The following is a 20,199-nucleotide window of genomic DNA, read 5'->3' on the forward strand; positions in this document are numbered from 1 at the left end:
ACCAGATTCCTTTTACTAACTTAACAACTGGAGTGATTCACTTAACAACGGTGGCAAGAAAGGCCATAAAAGGTGAGGCAGTTTAGTCCCTTTGCTTGTGCTTTTTTTTTTTTGGCCAAAATCTCCAGAACACCACCAGAGGGCGCTCTTGTTCAACCCAACTTCACTTCTTGCAGAAACCTGGGCTAAAAACAGAAGTTCCCGACCTTCTCTCATTTCAAACAGCATGAAAGATCTGGAGACTTAACAGAAACATTAAAATGAGCAATATCTTATTTACATAAGCCTGCAGTTACAGAAGTAAAGTGCCTCCGTAGGAAATTAGCACCCACCCCTTTCCTAGAAGAATGAAATATTTTAGGAAATATTAAAAAGGCAGAATATTATGTTTCCCAGGATGAGAAATGGAGAAACATGTTTAAAAGACGAAGCAGCTCCCACCTTCCTGCTCCCACCCTTTGTCAATGGGCCAGAGGCAGAAACTCAATGGACCATCATCTGCAACACAATAGGAGCCATCTAGCAACAGAAACTAACACAATAGGACCCATCTAGCAACAGAAACTCACCACATGGCACCTGGGAAGATTATATCAGCCAGCACGGCCAGCTAAGACCCCCATCCCCTAGGAGTCTGACAACCAATCAGGATACTCTTTCTGGGCCCCAGGAAGTTCAAAGCCAGAGAGGGCATAAAACCAAGGCACGCTCAGCATCTCGCCCTTTTCTGTTTTCAGGAACTCAAACCATGTGACCCTGTCCACCATTAAACCATCTTTCCAAGCAGTCTCCATGTTTCCAGTATCTTTTTCCCCACTTGGAGCTGAACCCAGAAGGATATTTCTTCCAATACCTCTAAGAATTCCCAATTGCCGCACTTGGTTTCGGTTTTTTGCTTTTTGTTTTGATTAGGTTTTGGGGAGCAGAGCACACTTTATTGATTCTCTAGGGCAAATGTGGTCTCTCTAATTTTAAGACTTTATGTCCTTCATCCCTATAAAGCCTACAATTATTTACAAGAGGTCCAAAGGAAGGCTACATATAGTTATTTGCATGGCAAGCAGCTTATAAAGAATAAAAGAGTTGGAATGGACCTTGGAGGTCTTCTAGTCCAGGGGTCACCAACCTTTCGGATCTCAGGGACCACTAAATTCATAATTTTAAATCCCGCAGACCACTAATATGATTTGCCTAATGACCGGCTGGGTGGGTAATGGTCATGTGACTGGGTGGGCATGGCCAACTCAATGTCACTCACGTTGAGGGATGCCTCGCCAGCCTCTACTCACCCCTCCCCTTCCAGCCACTCCTCACCTGCCTGCCCGGGCTCCTTAGGGCCCCAACAGGAAGCAGTTGTTGGAGCTAAGCAGCCACCACGAGAAAGAGTTGGCAAAAGAGCTCAGTTCAAATTGGATCTGGCCGAGAAGGAGGCTCAACAGAAGCACCTCACAGAGGATTAGCAGCATAGGCTTTCCAAGCAGAGGGAAGACCTGAGAGCGTGCAAGGCCAGATACCAGCACCTGGAAGCTCAGCAGGCTGAGATGGTCAGCTAGTTCCAGGCCATGATACAGTCCCACTGGAACAAGGCCCTCCAGCTCTTCGCCACCAGCGGCACTTCCCTGCAGCCTTCGCCCAAAGCCCCACATCAGGAGGCTGAAGCAGACCCAGAGTTGGAATTTCTGCCCCCCCTCCGATCCGCATAAAAAGACCCTGAAGGGGGAGACTTTCTGCAGCAGCACAAATGTTGCACGTATCTGTCCCAGAGGATCCCTGATTTAGTGCAATATAAAAAATGCAAATAATTTTTCTGCGGACCACCAAAATTTTCTCACAGACCACCAGTGGTCCACGGACCACCAGTTGGTGACCGCTGTTCTAGTCCAACCCCCTGCTCAAGCAGGAGACCCTGTACCATGTCAAACAAATGGCTGTCCAATCTCTTCTTAAAAACCTCCAGTGTTGGAGTATTCACGACTTTTGGAGGGAAGCTATTCCACTCATCAATTGTTCTCACTGTCAGGAAATTTCTTCTTAACTACCAAATGCAGAATAACAAAGTTGGATGGGACCTTGTAGGTCTTCTAGTCCAACACCTTTACTCAAGTGCTCTGCCTTTGACAAGCGGAATCTGTTCCTTCTCTGTGGGGGCACCCACTATCTGGAACGAGCTCCCCCCGGAGATACAGAGGATCCCGGATCTGCGCACTTTCCGCCATGCTCTTAAGACCCTCCTATTCCAGCAAGCCGGCCTGGCCTAATTTTCTCCCCTTTCTTTTAAATTTTTTAAATTGAAATTTTAATTTGTTTTAAATTATTGGGATTTTTAATTGTTTTGGGCTAAATTATTTAATTTGGTTTTAATTATGTTTTAACTTTTGTATTTATGTATTTTATTTTGTGCCTGTTCACCGCCCTGAGTCCTTCGGGAGTAGGGCGATATATAAATTTAATAAAACAAAACAGAAAACAAACAAACAAACTTCCTGTCCTGCCTTCAGGTGCTTTGGAAAATAGGTTGACACCCCCTCCCCTCTTCTTTCTGGCAGCCTCTCAACACAAAAGTGGAAAGCAGAGAAAATACCTTCGGAAGAAGAAATAACAACAACAAATTTTAGATTGTGCAGAAATGAACAGATTAAACTCTGATGATTAAGGATAGAGAAGAGTCAGAATATTTTAAGATATGGAATCATCTTTATTATTGGTTGGAAAAGAGAGATAAATGATTAATTTCACAACTATGTATAAAAATGTGAAAGACTAGAATATTATTTTAGGGATGAATTGGCACAATGGACTTGATAAGGATCAAGGTAGAAGAAATCACATACTCATAGAAGAAGAAGAACTCTGGAAGATAACACTGAAATGTCACAGGGAAGGAATAACTGATGTATTAAATGTTTATCTAAAAAATACAAAATTAAAAAAAAAATATTGGAAGAACTGCTATCATATGAACCTAGTCCCCATGATGGCACACGTGCCAGAAGTGGCATGCAGAGCCCTCTCTGTGGACACGCATGCCGTCGCCAGCTGCTCTTCTGGTTTCGTGTGCCAGCCAGCTGGTCTTCGCATGAGCCGGAGCGCCAGAAACACAAAGACCAGCTGGCTGGTGCGCACATGTGCACCGGCCAGCTGGTCTTCGGGGTTTTGGTGCACATACATGCACGCGTGCACACATTCCAGTTTGGGCACTCGATGCCGAAAAGCTCTGCCATCACTGCCCTAGTCGTTCTCTTTGTTAGACTAGGCCAGTGATGGTAAACCTTTTCGGCACTGAGTGCCCAAATTGGAATGTATGCATGCGTGCATGAGTGCGCCGCATGCCAGAGCACCATAAATCCGAAGACCAGCTGGCTGGCGCCCATGTGTGCACCAGAAACCGGAAGAGCAGCTGGCAACAGCGTGCGTGCCCACAGAGAGGGCTCTGCATGCCACTCCAACACATGTGCCATAGGTTTGCCACCACGGGACTAGGCACACCCAGTTTCCATAACTGTTCATCGTATCCTCCTCCAGACCCCTAATCTACCACCCACTAATAATATCGCCAGGAAAATAACCCCAACAGCTGGATCCCAATTAATCCTGATGCACAATGGCTCCTAGTGTTACAGGCCATGTGAGGCAATATCTTCCTTTTCCTGGAGGTGAAGCATGAGTGATTCTGCAGAATGATGGCGTTCAGAGCTCCCCATCTTATTTGCATTCTGCTTTACTTACTGTAGCCTTGTTTCGTCTGAGGCAACACCGAGAGGAACTGATGGCAATTCAGAAGTTCCATATGCCGAGAGGTTGCATTGGCCACAGTGGTGAAATCTGAACTGGTTTGTTACTAGTTTGCTGGCTACACATGTGCAGTATGTGCCAAGCACGCACACATGCGCAGTATGCATTCGCATTACGCACCAAAAGGAGGGTTGGGAAGGTAAGTAGAGGAGCGAGGGGGGGAGGGGACATCAGGAGAACCAGTAGTAAAAAAATGCTTTAAATAAGTTTTTAAAAGGGTTCCGATGATCACGCACCACAGCTGTGATCAATGGAACCGTTTTTAAAAAAATCTTTTTAAAGCATTTTTTAATACCTGTTCCGGAGAATGGGTAGTAAAAAATGCTTAAAAAGTTTAAAAAAAAAAAAAAAGTTCCAACGATCACAGCTGTGGCGCTCTAGAACCGGTAGTTAAAAATGCTTTAAAAAGTTTTTTTAAAAAAAGTTCCAACCATCGTGTGTCATTCAACTGATCTTCGGACCTTTTTTTTTCTTCTCCTTTTTACTACCGGTTCAGGCGAACCGGCCCAAACCGGTAGCATTTCACCCCTGATTTGCCACCAACACACCATGCATGAATGCTGGTTTCTGGGACATTAAATAAAGGACCTTGTCCGTGTGCAGGAAAAAGTATTCTCTTCCCAGCTCTTGGCAATTCAGAAGAAATGCATTAATACACTGCCCTTCATAACTTCTGCATTGGCCGTCATACAGGTTTGTGCCAACCTGGGCAAATTACAAAACGAGTGGTGCTGCAGAAGCTATTTCACTCCCACTTTGGAAATGAACTTGTGTGTTTGCCCTGTTTCTCTACTCGTTGTGTAGCCAAGCTCACAGCAACGGATTTCCATACAATTCTGTGCATCGACAGAAAAGCCCCAGAAATTAAGTTATGGTTGGAGGAAATGATACAACAACGTATGGATTTAAAACCAGAGCTATTCCTATCGGGTATCTTACCAGAGAAAATTAGTAAAGATAATATATATTTGATTATACATGTAATAACAGCGGCAAGGATTGTTTATGCACAAAACTGGAAAGTAGAGAATACACCATTGGAGGGAGAAGTAATTAAAAAAAATTTTTAGATTGAGCAAAAATGAATAGATTAACCATGATGATAAAGGAAAGAGAAGATTCAGAATATTTTAAGATATGGAATCAATTTTATTATTGGTTAGAAAAGAGATAGAATTAAGTTTTAAAAGAGATCGGGAAAAAAATTGTTATAATTAGAATACTATATTAGTGGAAAATCTTGTAACGGACTTGGTGAGATCGAAGACAGAAGAGATAGAGAAGAGAAGAAACTTTTTGAAGATAGCACCGAAATGTCACATGGAAGAAATGAATGATGCACTAAATGTTTGTTTGTCTTAAATAATAAAAAACCTTTTTTTTAAAAAAGAAAAGAAAAGCCCCAGAAAATAATATGAGATTAAGGTTTTTGTTTCCTGTGAAATTCAGCACGAAAGCGCGATTCTAGCAGTGTGAGTCAAAGTGGACTTTTTGAATTTGTGTCAAGAACAGAATTAAATTGACACACAAACCACAGATGCACTGGAGGGGAGTTTCCCCCCTTAAATACAAAGCATAGATGAACTGTGCCATTGAATATAACTGAAGCATCTCCCTAGGAAAGTGCAGCCACGAGGAAGATGAATTTTGGAAATACTATACTTTGAAGGGTCTTTGGTGTTCTCTGAGCACCGGACTCCACATATCAACCCTGAGCCAAAAGTATTCTTCTTTTATTAATAAAGGAGCTCTAATTCAGGGATGTGAAACACAAGGCCCGTGGGCTGGATGTGGCCCGTGATGTGGTGAGATCTGGCCCACAGATCTTCTCCTGTCAGTGAGAAGAATTAATCAATGGAACGACTTGCCTCCAGAAGTGGTGGATGTTCCAAAGCTGGAGATGTTGAAGAAAAGATTGGACAGCCATTTGTCTGAAATGGTATAGGGTCGTGATGGCGAACCTATGGCACGCGTGCTGGAAGTGGCACACAGAGCCATTTCTCCTGGCACGCCAGCCGTCGCCTGTTGCTATTTTGGGTTCCAGTGCACACATGTATGCCAGAAACAGGAAGACCAGGTGACTGGCGCACATACGCATCCCGGAAACCGGAAGCTCAGCTTTCTGGCACGCACCTGCTCTTCTGGTTTCCGGTGCTCCCCCGTGTGCGCGCATTCCCATTTTGGCACTCGGTGCCGAAAAGGTTCACCAACACTGGTATAGGGTTTCCTGCCTAAGCAGGGGGTTGGACTAGAAGACCTCCAAGGTCCTTTCCAACTATTCCATTCCATTCCATTCCATTCCATTCCAGTCCAGTCCAGTCCAGTCCAGTCCAGTCCAGTCCAGTCTATTCCCATTCTATTCCATTCCATTCCACTCTCCACTCCATTCCACTCTATCTACTCTATTCTATTCTAAAGTTGTGCAACACCCAAATATAGGCAGGACCTTGACATGCCATCTTAATTGTTGTTGCCATTTTAGAAGAGACCCATTTGAAGTAGAGGTTAGCTTGTTTCTGCCCCCTGCTTCCCCTCCACTAACAGAAACATTCCTACTTCAGCTGCTTTCTTCTTGCCCTGTTGCAAAGATGCCTCTGGAAGGCCTTGAGGTGAAGTAAGCAGACTGGTGAGTCAGAACAGGAAATAATTCACCCCTTTTCTGCTCCTGACACAGCTGCAATAGAGGCCAGGAGGGTTCATCACCTGCTTCTGTGTGACATGCAGCTTCCCTGGTGCTGGTTAGGGGTGTTGAAGTCTAATATAGTGGAATATCACTCATTTGGGGGAAAACTCTTTTTTTTTAAAAAAAAAAAAACTATTTTCTTGGGACAGGGGAAAAATTAGACTAGATCAGGGGTGGGCAACTGTGGCCCTTTTAGAACCTGTGGACTTCAACTCCCAGAATTCCTGAAACAGCTTGACTGTCTCAGGAATTCTGGGAGTTGAAGTCCACAGGTTCTAAAAGGGCCACAGTTGCCCACCCCTGGACTACAGGTATCCTTGATTTATGACTTATTGAGCCCAAAATTTCTGCTACTAAGTGAGACAGTTGTTAAATGAGGTTTGCCCCCCCCCCCATTTTATGACTTTCCTTGTCACAGTTGTTAAGCGAATCACTGCAGTTGTTAAATTAGTAACACTGTTGTTAAGTGAATCTGCTCTCCCCATGGACTTTGCATGTCAGGAGGTCACAAAAAGAGATCATGTTGTACCGAGGACACCATAACAATAATCAAAAATATGAACCAGTTGCCAAACATCTAAATTTTGATCATGTGACCGTGAGGGATGCTTCAACAGTCGTAAGTGTGAAAAACGGCCGTGTCACTTTTCTCAGTGCCGTTGTAACTTTGAACGGTCAGTAGATGGACTGTTGTAAGTCAAGGACTACCTGTATGTTTACAGAGAAAAAGCTTCCTTCATCATTATGATTAACTAGCTGGACACCCGTGCTCCGCTACAAAACTAAGTGCTTGGGCTTGATAAATTGACACTTGCAGCCTGAAACTTAATGTAGAATGTGTACTTCCATAGCATCGGAGTGTGTTAATATAATGCAACTGGCAGTTGGAACAGAGGGGGAGAGGAAGTAGAATGTCCCAGCCCGCAGCATCCATCGGTATTCATCTGGCTAGCATCCTGTTAGTGTGTGAGAGAGTCAACGGGTGTTTGGAAACTCAACCAGTATTTGCTGTGTGAGCAAGGAGACAGGAAGGAGGCTGGGCGTGGCTTAACTCAACTGTTCTGTAGTAAAGCTGCTTTCCGCTGTGAAAGTAAAACTGAAACTCCTCTCCTCTGCTTGTGTTTTGCATTTGGAACAGATTTCTTTTGAAGTGGGGAAAGGGAGTATAACTCCTTAGCATCAGAGCGCCTTAATAATAATATGGAAAATACTAATGCTCTGATGATCATTTCGAAAAATCCTTTCTTAGTGAGCACCTAGAAGCCAAGAGGAACATACATGGCAAATTTCAAGTTTGTAGGCTTTACGGTTCTGGAGATTTTGTGATTAATGCGTGAGTGGTTTTCGCTTTTATATATATATATATAGATAGATTGGAGCAAGCATCCCTAATGCTACATAACAGGGTGCAGTACTGCAACTACTTCAGCTGACTGCTAGTTCAGCAGATCAGTGGATCAATTCTCACCGGCTCAAGTTTGACTCAGCCTTCCATCCTTCCGAGGTGGGTAAAATGAGGACCCAGATTGTTGGGGGCAATATGCTAATTAGTATACTGTCATTGGTGTAAGCTGCCCAGAGTCCTCGGAGAGTGGGCGGCATAGAAATATGAATAATAATAATAATAATAATAATAAATAAATAAATAAATAAATAAATAAATAAATAAATAACAATATAAAAAAACCAGCATGGATTTCCTACCTTCATTGGCTTCGGGTCTGGAATTCTTGATAAACGCTGAAAATTTAGCAAAAATGTCCATTCCAGCAGTATTTGATTCTGGGTGTTTTGCTGAAAGCTTTATATACCTGAAAGAGTTTAAGTGACAGCATGAGCTAGGATACAGGATTACACCTCTCCATTTATTCCTTATAACATTCATTATTAATAACATCCTTTTCAATACTGATTTGTGACACTCCCAACATTTGATTTTGATCCCATATCCACTTAAGAAGTCCATAAAATGATGCTTAGGGTTGAAATATCCAGCATACTGGTAGTACTCAATTTACAACAGTTCATTTAGTGACTGTTCAAATTTACAACAGCCCTGAAAAAAAGTGACCATTTTTCACACTTATGACTGCTGCAGCATCCCCATGGTCATAGGATCAAAATTTGAATGCTTGGCAACTGGCTTATACCGTGTTTCCCCGAAAATAAGACCCTGTCTTGTATTTTTTTTTTGAACCCTGAAATAAGCGCTTGGCCTTATTGCCATGTGCTCAAAAGTCTGATTGGGCTTATTATCAGGGGATGTCTTATTTGGGGGAAAACAGGGTATTTATGACAGTTGTAATGTCATGTGAGCCCCTTTTGGGACCTTCTGAAAGCAAAGTCAATGGGGAAGCCAGATTCACTTAACAGTTGTATTTCCTAACTTAACAACTGCAGTGATTCACTCAAAAATTGTGGCAAGGTAGGTCGTTAAATGGGGCAAAATTAACTTAAAACCGTCTTGCTTACTAACATAAATTTCTGGGGTTCAATAGTGGTCGTAAATTGAGGACTACCTGTACTCAAATTCTGTATCAATAGATCCCTTGAATTTTAACTGCTCTTTGCAGACTCACCTCAAATTTGGCCATGGCCTAAAAGGGTGGAAGGCAGTTAAGATTGTGAAATGAAGTTTATTCAATATTAAAATGGGGGCAGGGGAGGAAGAGAAGGTCAATCGTGCAAACGTTGGGTCCCAGAGGCCCTAAAATACCCAGTAAACCCCAACAGCAGCTCGCAGGTGTCACGCTAGTCTGAAAATCATTGTTCTGCTTGCTTTGTTCCACAGCTCTTACCAACAGGAAATTCTTCCTGATATTGTCTGAATCTCCTTTCTTTTAATTTGAAGCTCCCGGTCTTTGTCAGATTCTGAATTTCAATGAATAGATCCTGAAGCAACCTCTTGCAACCAACAACTAAAGCACTATTTTTTTTTCCTGTTTTACCCCATCTTTATTATGTATTACCGTATTTTTTGGAGTATAAGATGCACCTTTTTCCCTCCTAAAAGAGGCTGAAATTTTGGGTGCGTCTTATACTCTGAATGTAGCTTTTTCAAAGCTTTTTTTCAGCCCTAACAAGGCGCTAACGAGGCACTAGCGAGTGATCTTCCCAGCTTTGCCTACTCCCTCTGCGATCTCCGACTCTCAGCTGTTCTTTAGAAGCTTTTTTTCAGCCCTAAGTAGGTGCTAGCCGAGTGAAGCGATCCCCCCCCTCCCCGTGATTTACCTGCTTTTCTCATTGCTGCTTCCTCTCAGTTGTGCCTTAGAAGCTGTTTTTTATCCCCAAGCAGCGGATAAAAAACTAGCAAACTAATGTGCTGAAGCTGACCAGACTAAGGACGCTAGCCAGATGAATAGGTAGGCAGATTTTTTTCCCCCTATTTTCCTTCCCCAAAACTAAGCTGCATTTTATATTCCAGTGTGTCTTATACTCCGAAAAATACGGGTAAATAACTCAAGGTGGCAAATATAGTCACTATTCCTTCCTCCTCCACTTTTTCCCCCAAACAACTCTGTGAGGTGAGATGAAAGAGTGATTGGCCCAAAGTCAAGAGAGGACCAGAACTCCCCATCTCCTGGTGCCCTTCATCACTAAACCAAACTGGTTCTCTATAAGATCGGGTCCAGATTTTTAAAGATTATTTGGTGGGCTTGGGGCTCAGTATCTCTTGTATCTCTTCTGTGGATCTGTTCTAGTGTAGCTGTCAGTGTTCCGAAAGATGCCCTAATTAAATCATGAGTCTCAAGCCAAGCTTCAAAAGAAATCCAGCTATTTATTAGGAGCTTCATGTTGGCAGTTCCCAAGTGAAGCCAACTCTGACCCTACATAATTTATGCTCCAGTTATGACCCTGTTTCCCCCCTCCCCCCAGGGTGTGTCATCAATCACATTCGCCAACAGAGCAATTTCGCACTCCCCTCGGCTTCTGTAGGTAACCCTGGGATACAGCCTTGAGAGAAATAAGCGTGGAATGTGCATCTGTCTTTGGCTGCTGTGCCATTTCGCTGGTTTCCCATCCCGCCTGGCCTATGGCAATTCGAGAGCAGGCCAGGGATGTTTTCCATATCCCTTTCAAAGCGAGATGTCCAGAACTGAATATACTATTTCAAATCTACCCAGGGCAAAGTCACACCCCGCCGTGTGGAAACAGTGTTGTGTAGGACAGGGCTTTTGACTAAAAAGTCAGGCATATTCCAAAGTAGTTTTAAAAATAATGAGACAAAAACTGTCTTGGCAAAAGAGAAGCAAGCTTAGAAAGAGCTCTGCCTTTATCCCTAGCTCTGGCAGTATGAGAACAGTGCTGGCACAGTATTTTCAGTGGTAAATTTCTGGTGTCTTCTCCTCTTATAGGAGATATCCCAATTTTTTTTCTATCCTGAGACTGGCTTATCATGCTTGGGGGTGTCTAATAACATGCAGTTAAGAGGAGAGCAATTATCACGCATCTCCTTTATTTTACTAATCACCTTCCTACCAGTATTCAGAGGAAGAGAAATTATGGATGGTGCCCAGCTGCTATTATTTTTCATCTTTTTTTTTTTAATTTGATTTATATGCCGCCCTTCTCCGGAGACTCAGGGCGGCTTACAGTGCGTTAAGCAATAGCCTTCATACTTTTGTATATTTTATACAAAATCAGCTTATTGCCCCCACAAACTGGGTCCTCAATTTACCTACCTTAGAAAGGATGGAAGGCTGAGTCAACCTTGAGCCTGGCGAGATTCGAACTTACTTTAATTGCAGACAGCTGGTGTCAAATTGCAGTGCCTTGTCTGCAGAGCTATCCAGGCTCCTCTTCTGTATTGTCTTTATTTTAATGTATTTTAATGTAATTTCACCATTTTTTTTAATAAAGCAAAGATAAAAGATAAAAACGAACAAAAAGCAAGTGGTCAAAAAGAAAAAAAGAGATTAAAAAAGAAAGATAGGGAACTATATAGGTGATAAAAGAGGAAAAAAATAAAAATTAGGCAAAGAAACAAAAATGTGTTAAAAAGCGCCCTTCCAACTTCTTTTATAGAAATATGTAGCGATGGTAGTTAAGTACGAGGACCGGTTGTAAGTCCCTTTTCATAAAAATGAGCCACCTGCCAAAATTTTGATCGAGCGACCGTAGGGAATACTGCAACGGTCATAAGTGTGAGGACCAGTTGCAAGTCACCTTTTTCACCGCAACTTCAAAAGATCGCTAAATTGCAAGCAGTTGTGGGTGACCTATGCTGGAGCGTGCAGTGCAAACAGCTACGGGTTCAGTGAGCTAAGCCACACTTTTGAGAACCGGCGAGAGGAATGACGGAAAATGACAGCATGAACCTCACTCCCCCTTCCCTTCTACCCAACCCTCTCAATGATACCTACTTGGGTGGGCAGAGAACTTCTTCAAGGAACTCTTCAATCTTGTTCACATCAGTTTTCACTTCGTTATTAAAGGTGATGAAAGGCGGGTGTGTCCCTGGAGCCAAGTTCTGAAGGTCTGCAGGCTTCCTGAGACAGAGAAGTTACATGGTTTACATGAAAAACAGATCAAGGAATTCCCCAAATCGTAGTTCGCATTGTCATCTGCAACGTAACATGCCCAAGGACCAGGGATGGGCTCCTTAGGGGTTCGGGCGATCCTCTAGCCAAGGATTGCCGGGGTTCAGTGAACCCCCAAATGCCATCCCTGGCTGGCCCCCAACAATTAGCATCCCTGTAATCACATGTTCAAAATTTGGATGCCTGGCAACTGATTCATATTTATGACGGTTGCATGGGATCCCCTTTTGCGACCTTCTGACGAGCAAAGTCAATGGGGGAGCCAGATTCACTTAACAACCATGTTAGTAGCTTAAGAGCTACAGTGATTCACTTAACCTCTGTGGCAAGGAAGGTCGTAAAATGGGGCAAAACTCACTTAACAAATGTCTCGCTTAACAAAAGAAATTTTGGGCCCAATTGTGGTCGTAAGTCGAAGACTACCTGTACAAACTCTGTGCGCTTATATTTTAATTGGTTATTCAAATTGCATTCATACATTCTCTTTACATATGCCCAACACCCACCCCTTCTGATTCTTAGACTTAGAATACTTTTATTGTCACGTTAAAGGCAGTGGTGAAATCCGACCGGTTTGGGCAAACTGGTAGTAATAAAATCTACTGGTTCGGCGAATCGGTAGTAAAAATAAAAAAGCTACCGGTTGGTCCGAACCAGTATTTTCGACAATCAGCTGTCAGGAAATCCTGCTTTCTAGCGAATCTAAATTGTGCGACACAGTGGTGTCCCCCCTCACTGTTCTACTTATCTTCAAACGGTTTTTTCCGCGTGAAGCGTGAGTTTGGTGCGCACTGCGCATGCACACAGCATGTGTTTGGTGTGCACTGCACATGCACGTGCAGTGTATGTTTGGTTGCACATCATCTGGCACACACTGTGCATGTGGCACGCATCTAGCGCGCACCGTGCATGCATGGGCAGTGAACCGGTGTCGACACTAATCAGCACACATTAGAATGAAATTTTATTGCATACAGCTCTCAAAGGGTCACCATCTCCAATATACACTACATAAACATGACTGACTGACTGACTGAATGAATGACTGAATACAAAAATACGCATATACCCACATAACCACATATATTATACAACTCAGAGAAACAATACAGTCTAGTTCGGATGTATACATGCCACATTTATTTCATTTTTGGTTCTCAGCTTCAACTGACCAGGTCTTTGCCCCAGCCACCCACCACATACAACTCCAGTAACGCTGAATTCTCCATTGAACGAAGGGATATGAAAACCACTTCTGACTTGTAGAAAGTTCCACCATTTTGATAAAGGGGAATATTAGCAGCTCAGGATTGAAATGAGGGGGTCCTTGGTGCTCTTTGAGCTGGATGGTGTTTTTTCCAGACCTTTCCTTACCCAAACTAGGAAACGTCATCAATGCTGTTGAACGATGAACTAGGTAACATCTAGTTACCTAGTTTGAGTAATGAAACATCTGCAAGAAAAACCACCCATCCCAGAGAGCACCAAGGATTCCTCGTTCACCATTCCTGCCTCACCCGTTTTGCATGCAGTGGGAGAAAAACTCAGGGATGAAATACTTCCAAACAGATTCAGTATTTTTAAAAAAAAAAACTGAGGGAAAAAAACACACACTAGAAAATCAGAAGTACCCCTTTAACCTTCTTTGATAAAATCAAAAAAAGGAAATAGCACGCTTCGGCATTTACTCTCATTTTAATACGGATAGGTGCAGCCCTTTCGGTCTCCAAATAATATTTCCAAATAAGGCAAGGGTGGATTGTGTAGTAGGCTATAAATCTCTTCGGAAAGTGAAAGAAGTAGATCTGCAGGGGGGAAAGCAAGCAAATTTCCCCTCCAAGCAGATGCCTGCTTGTCTTCCAAGTCTGCTTCCTCTTGGAACAGGGCTCTCTGGCTTCACACGCTCATATCAGAGGCTGTCACTGCTCCTATCACAAGACATTTACCCCAAACAAGCTTCTCAAACCCCAAACCCCGTTTGGGAGATTCTTAAGCAGAGAAGAGTCGATCAAGGGTATCGGACCCTGCAAGAGTGACGTCTGTTTGTCAGCCTTCTCAGAGGAGGCTGACAAACAGACCAGCTGTTTTGAGAGAATGCATCTGTTTACAGGAAATTGGGGGTGAAGCATTAGTGGCTTTTTTTTAAAACAAAAATGGGAATGATAACAATGGGCTCTTATTACTAAGAACAAGGTGGCTTCTCTTAAAAGTGTCAGGAAGTGGAAGCAGATTTTTTTAAAAAAATAATAATAATAAATGGGTTCAGATTTTGAACCTTGTGCTTAAATGTCTTTTTTAGATGTTGCTTTAAGCAAAGAAAGCACAGACTTGACCAGGGCAGAAACGGAGGAAGTTACTTTGAGCCACAAGAAATAAGACAGGTTATGTAGTTTTGATCAGTGTTCTGCACCTTTGGGGTGACAGAGGATGGATTTGCTTTTGAAGCACGACTAAATATAAAGTATAAATAGAATAGTATTAGTATTAGTATTAGTATTAGTATAGTACAGGGGTCGGCAACCTTAAACACTCAAAGAGCCACAAAGCTCCTAACTGGAAGCCCCCCATTCAAGTCTGGAGCTGACTGGAAGTCCAGTTCCTTCACCATAGAGTCTCCTCCTAGCATCATGTCCTTTTTCCTTTACCTGTCCTAACCGAAAGCCCTATGAATTGTGGAGCCGACCAGCGACAGGGAGCCGCAGCAGAGGGATGAAAGAGCCACATGCGGCTCCAGAGCCACAGGTTGCTGACTCCTGGTATAGTATTAGTAGAGTAGAACAGAATGGAACAGAACAGAATAGAATAACAGAGTTGGAAGGGACCTTGGAGGTCTTCTAGTCCAACCCCCTGCTCAGGCAGGAAGCCCTATATCATTTCAGACAAATGGTTGTCCAATCTGTTCTTAAAAAGTGTTGGAGCATTCACAACTTCTGGAGGCAAGTTGTGGAGCAAACTGATTAATTGTTTTCACTGCCACGAATTTTCTCTTTAGTTCTAGGTTGCTTCTCTCCTTGATTAGTTTCCACCCATTGCTTCTTGTCCTGCCTTCAGGTGCTTTGGAGAATAGCTTGACTCCCTCTTCTTTGTGGCAACCCTTGACTTCATTTGCAAAGTGACTCTGCCGTGCATGCCTCCTCATTTCAGTGCCGTTACCGTGTGCTGCAGATACCAAGCTACAGATGCAAGTAGAGCTACTTCTTCCACCCATGGCATTCTTATTTGCACCAATCAGTCCAGATTGCAAATGTGCAGTGAGCATTGGGGCTGGCATGGGGAGGTGAAGGGAATACAGGTTTCCAGGGATTCTATTCTTACTTTCGGGTTTCGGGCTCAGTAACTGAATTACTGCACACCTGTCCTGTCACCTTTGTTGCTTGGCATTTAGACAGAGACACCCGAATGATACCATTAGGGTGTGGGGATGGTGACATCAGTACGTTGATGAAAGAAACCAGAACTCAGTGTCAGCAAAGTCAGATAAGGCAGCGTCTAGACAAAAGTAGTAGGGTGGATGTGGGGCAATAAAATGAAATTAAATCCTGACAAAGTGGAGCTGCTGGATTGGCAACTCACAGATCCGGGAAGCAGGTATGCCCCTCACTTCAGGTGAGGCTGCACCTCCTTTAAAGATGCAAGTTCCAGATTTAGCATCTTCTTGGATTCTGCTATCACTCAAGGTCCAGGGTGTGTTAGTTACAAGCCGTGTATTCACATACCCTGTAACCAGGGGTGGGCTACTGGGGGTTCGCAGGGGTTCTGGAAAATCTCTAGCTAAGATTCTGTGCAGTTTGGAGAACCCCCAAATCCCACTCCTGGCGAGATTCGAACTGCCAAATTGCAGCTGGCAGTCAGCAGAAGTAGCCTGCAGTACTGCATTCTAACCACTGCTCCACCGTGGCTCGTGTAGGGTCTCCTGCTTGGGCAGAGGGTTGGACTTGGACTAGATGACCTACAAGGTCCCTTCCAACTCTGTTAATCTGTAGTCTGTACGAGCTAGCAACTGTACTAGCAAAGGAGGAGCATACAGATTTATCGTTTATTATTTATTTATTTATTTATTTATTTATTTATTTATTTATTTATTTATTTATTTATTTATTTATTGGTTCAATTTATATGCCGCCCTTTTCCGGAGACTCAGGGCGGCTTACAATGCGTTAAGCAATAGCCTTCATACTTTTGTATATACCTGCTTAGTAGGGCTTTCGGGCCCCCCCAAGCGGTGTTCTTTTTTATACAAAGTCAGCTTATTGCCCCCACAATCCGGGTCCTCATTTTACCTACCTCGAAAGGATGGAAGGCTGAGTCAACCTTGAGCCTGGTGAGATTTGAACTTGCAGTAATTGCAGGCAGCTGGTGCTACTTAACAGCCCTTTAGTCTGCTGCGCCACCAAGATTTTACCCAAGACCCATACAAACAGGGGATTAAGAGAAGATAAACTCCAATTCAATGCAAGGCAACAGATTGAAAAGGGTTAGTCTATGTCAGGGGTGTCAAACTCAAGGCCCGCAGGGCCACCCTGGAAACAGCGAAGGAGTGGCCCGTGGTGCCTCTGTCAGTGAAAACGGAGCTCGGGAGGGCTGCACGCGGCCCCCCAGAGCTTCGTTTTTTCTGGCAAAGGGTTGCAGGAGGCCGTCGCAGCCAAAAATGGAGCTCAGGAGCTGGTTTTCTCTGGCAGAGCACTCGGGCCGCCACAGGCGCCCCCGACACGAGTGACATTGAGCTGGCCACACCGACCCTGGCCACGGCCACTTCCCTCCAGTAGTGGGTTCCACTTTATTTATTTATTTATTTTATTATTTGTATTTCTATGCCGCCCACTCTCCAAGGACTCTGGGCGGCTTACACCAAAGACAGTATACTAGATAGCATATTGCCCCCAACAATCTGGATCCTCATTTTACCCACCTCGGAAGGATGGAAGGCTGAGTCAACCTTGAGCCGGTGAGATTTGATCCGCTGAACTAGCATTCAGCTGAAGTAGCTGCAGTACTGCACTCTAACCATTGCGCCACCTCGGCTCTTCACTACTTGCCTTCACTACTGGTTCAGAACTGGGACCTTCGCTTGCGCAGAGCGTCCGTGATGATGTCTGGGTGGCCAGGTGGGTGGAGTCTCCCGTCGCCGCCACTACCAGTTTGCCTGAACCGGGGCGAACCGATAGAAACCCACCACTAGTCTCTCCCCCCCACCGAGGTCAAACACAATCCTGATGTGGCCCTCAATGATATCAAGTTTGACACCCCTGGTCTCTGTGGATTGAAGAAGTGTAAATTATACTATGGGTAGGTGTTACTGCACAGCCCTCTTTCATTTAAACACAGTTGCCTCATTAGAAATAAAATATCTGATGCCTTCCCCTCATTTGGATTTCAGAGTTATGCCCGGAATCCACTGGAGCTGGGTGGCCAATAAATATTAATAAATGAATGAATAATACAGATCTCAAAATCCACTGGACTGACAAGCTGGGGCTGGCTCGTAAAAGTGAAAAACAGCTGGAAATCCTCAGATTGCCTAACCCAAGCTTGACAAGTTCACTGACTAATGGCCATCTGAGTTAAAACGTCTCAATTTTAATATCATATATCTGTGGTGGAGAGTCTCATGTTGAAATTCTGGATGCCTCATAATTGTGAAGCATTCTGAAGAAAAGGTACAGCATGGATTTCCCAAAAACCCAAACACTGAACATCAAAATGCACATGTGAACAACCTGGAGAGGGTGGAAGACTGCTCATGTGTATGTCATTCAAGGCAGGTGACTCATATTCCACCTTATCCCAAAGCCAACAATCCCTGCCTTGGTGCTTCCAGATCCCTCTCCCTCCTTCAACCCCACACACAATAGCCAGCTTTGTAAACCTGTTGGAAACTCTGTAGGTGGTTTGAATGTCCCAATGGATCCTTTTTCCAGAAGACGCTGAAAAACGTGAATCACTTTCGGGCCTGAAGCAGCTGAAGCTTCAATTACAACATTGCCGTGTACACCCACAATAATTACAGGAAATAACTGGAGTGGCTTTCCCCCTTGGCTTGAAGGAGAATCCTTTTAAGAGAGCGGCGAGATGGACAACTTTAATCCAAAATGATAAGGTGTACTTAAACGGATTGTGAACGCTGCATTTCGTTCTTTTGAGTAGGCAAAAATCAACTCTTAACTTGCTGCCAAAAAAGTCATTTTGAAAGCAGGTAAAGGGAGAAAAGGGGGTGTGGTGGCCTAGCGGTTAAGATGCTGGGCTTGTCGACAGGAAGGTTAGCACTTTAAGACCCAAGCGACATGTGATGGGGTGAGCTCCCGTTCTTGCCCCAGCTCCTGCAAACTAGCAGTTCGAAAGCATGCAAATGTGAGTAGATAAATAGGTACCACATCAGTGGGTAGGTAACATTGTTCTGAGCCTCTTGGTGTATAGTCATGCAGGCCACATGACCACGGAAGCAACTAAGAAACAGAGATGAGCAACACCCCTAGTCAAAGGTGGGCTTCAAACATTTTAGCAAGGAGTTCTCTGCCCGGTTGCTGGGTGGTCATGGCCATGGTGGACGTGGCCTAGTCGGCCTTCTGCACCACGGCGGGGGGGTTGCGTTTTTGCCCTCCCTTGGCTCCTGAGGCTTTCCTCGAGCCTCCAGGAGGGCAAAAACAGCCTCCCCAGTGTCCGGAGGCCCTTCGGGGCCCGTTTCCAGCCTTCCTGAACTTCAGGTAGGCCCGTTTTTCGCCCTCTCTGAGCCTCCATGCACACCCTGCACTTACCTGCATCCAAAACGGGCCACATGGGAACTCCTGGGAGGTGCGGGGCCAGCCAGGAGTGGGATTTAGGGGTTCTCCAAACTGCACAGAATCTTAGCTAGAGGTTCTCCCAAACCCCTGCGAAACCCCAGCAGCCCACCCCTGCCCCTAGAGCAGAGATGAAGAACGATGGGCCCTTTATGACTTCTGGACTTCAACTCCCAGAATTCCTGAGCATGGCTGGCTCAGGAATTCTGGGAGTTGAAGTCCACAAATCATAAAAAGGCCATCATTCCCCACCTGTGCCCTAGAGTCAGACACGACTGGTCAGGAAGACCCTTGTCTTTTTAAACGGAGAAAAAGGGATTCTGGCATCCTTTTCCTTGGAAATTAAATCCAGTGACTAGAAGAATCCCTTTATCCGTATCAAAAGTTACTTGGTTGTATGCAAACTTCCTTTTTCCTCTTGGCTTCTTGCTAGTTACTCTCATGTTAGTTGCATATTTCTATTAGTCCAACACAGGAAATGAAATTGTAGCGTGTCTTCTCCAGATATGCTGGACTGTGACTTCTCAACCAGCAGAGTTAAATTATGGAAGTTGAGTTCAAGTGGAAGACCCAAGATTTGGGAAAGCTACACCAGAGTAGAGGAAACCTACTAGCCATGTTCCAGTTGTTCTGAATGAAAGCGTCTTTAGGCAGTAGAGCCAGAGGTGGGCTTCTGGGGGTTCGCAGGGGCTCAGGAGAACCTCTAGCTAAGATTCAGTGCAGTTTGGAGAACCCCCAAATTCCACTCCTGGCTGGCCCCGCCCACGCTGCCCCACTCCTCCCAGGAGTCCCCACGCGACCATTTTGGATGCAGGTAAGTGCAGGGTGTGCACAGAGGCTCGGGGAGGGCGAAAAACAGGCCTACCGGAAGTTTGGGAAGGCCAGAGACGGAGCCTAGGGAGGCAGTTTTTGCCCTCCCGGAGGCTCGAAAAAAGCCTCCCGGAGCCTTGGTGCAGGAGGCTGACTAGGCCATGTTAGGATATGGTTTGAGCCTAACAAGTTGTCCAGGCAATATATGTGTTCTGTGACTTTAATATGAATATGTATTGTGTGACTTTAAAGTTTTCCTGCTGATTCATTGTAATGCTGAGTCATGCTGTGATTAGTTGTGAACGTATTTAAGGAAGGTACTGTAAAGTATTCAGTTGATGATAAGCTACAACAGTGTGTGGAGTTGCAACCATTGTGCTATCATCGTTTGATGGATCTGCTACCATCGTGGTTTGTGAACCAGAGTGAGTTTGTTATTCTAACCGACTACTGTTTGTGTGGTAAGAAGATTTTATATCACTGGACTGATTTAACTGGCAAAGGCTTGGAATTGTTTAAAGACTATGAGATTGTTTTTTCACTATAAAGTAAACTTTTGATAAACCGGTTTGCACATCTCTTATTCATTGCTCTCAGC

At 44.3% G+C, this 20,199-nt stretch overlaps 1 protein-coding gene across 1 annotated transcript in view; it reads right to left on the reverse strand.

The window, feature by feature from the left end:
* The window catches only part of CLIC4 (chloride intracellular channel 4), a 67,320-nt gene that overhangs the window by 6,783 nt on the left and 40,338 nt on the right, over positions 1 to 20,199 (reverse strand). The window contains exons 3-4 of the mRNA XM_070949336.1: positions 11,839 to 11,964; positions 8,180 to 8,286 (exon numbers count right to left, since the gene is read on the reverse strand). Coding sequence (XP_070805437.1) covers positions 8,180 to 8,286; positions 11,839 to 11,964 — 233 coding nt within the window. The remainder of the gene's footprint in view (positions 1 to 8,179; positions 8,287 to 11,838; positions 11,965 to 20,199) is intronic.

This window comes from Pituophis catenifer, unplaced genomic scaffold, assembly GCF_029215685.1.
Source record: "Pituophis catenifer annectens isolate HBS135680 unplaced genomic scaffold, rPitCat1.0.hap2 SCAF_9, whole genome shotgun sequence".
Classification (NCBI taxonomy): Eukaryota; Metazoa; Chordata; class Lepidosauria; order Squamata; family Colubridae; genus Pituophis; species Pituophis catenifer.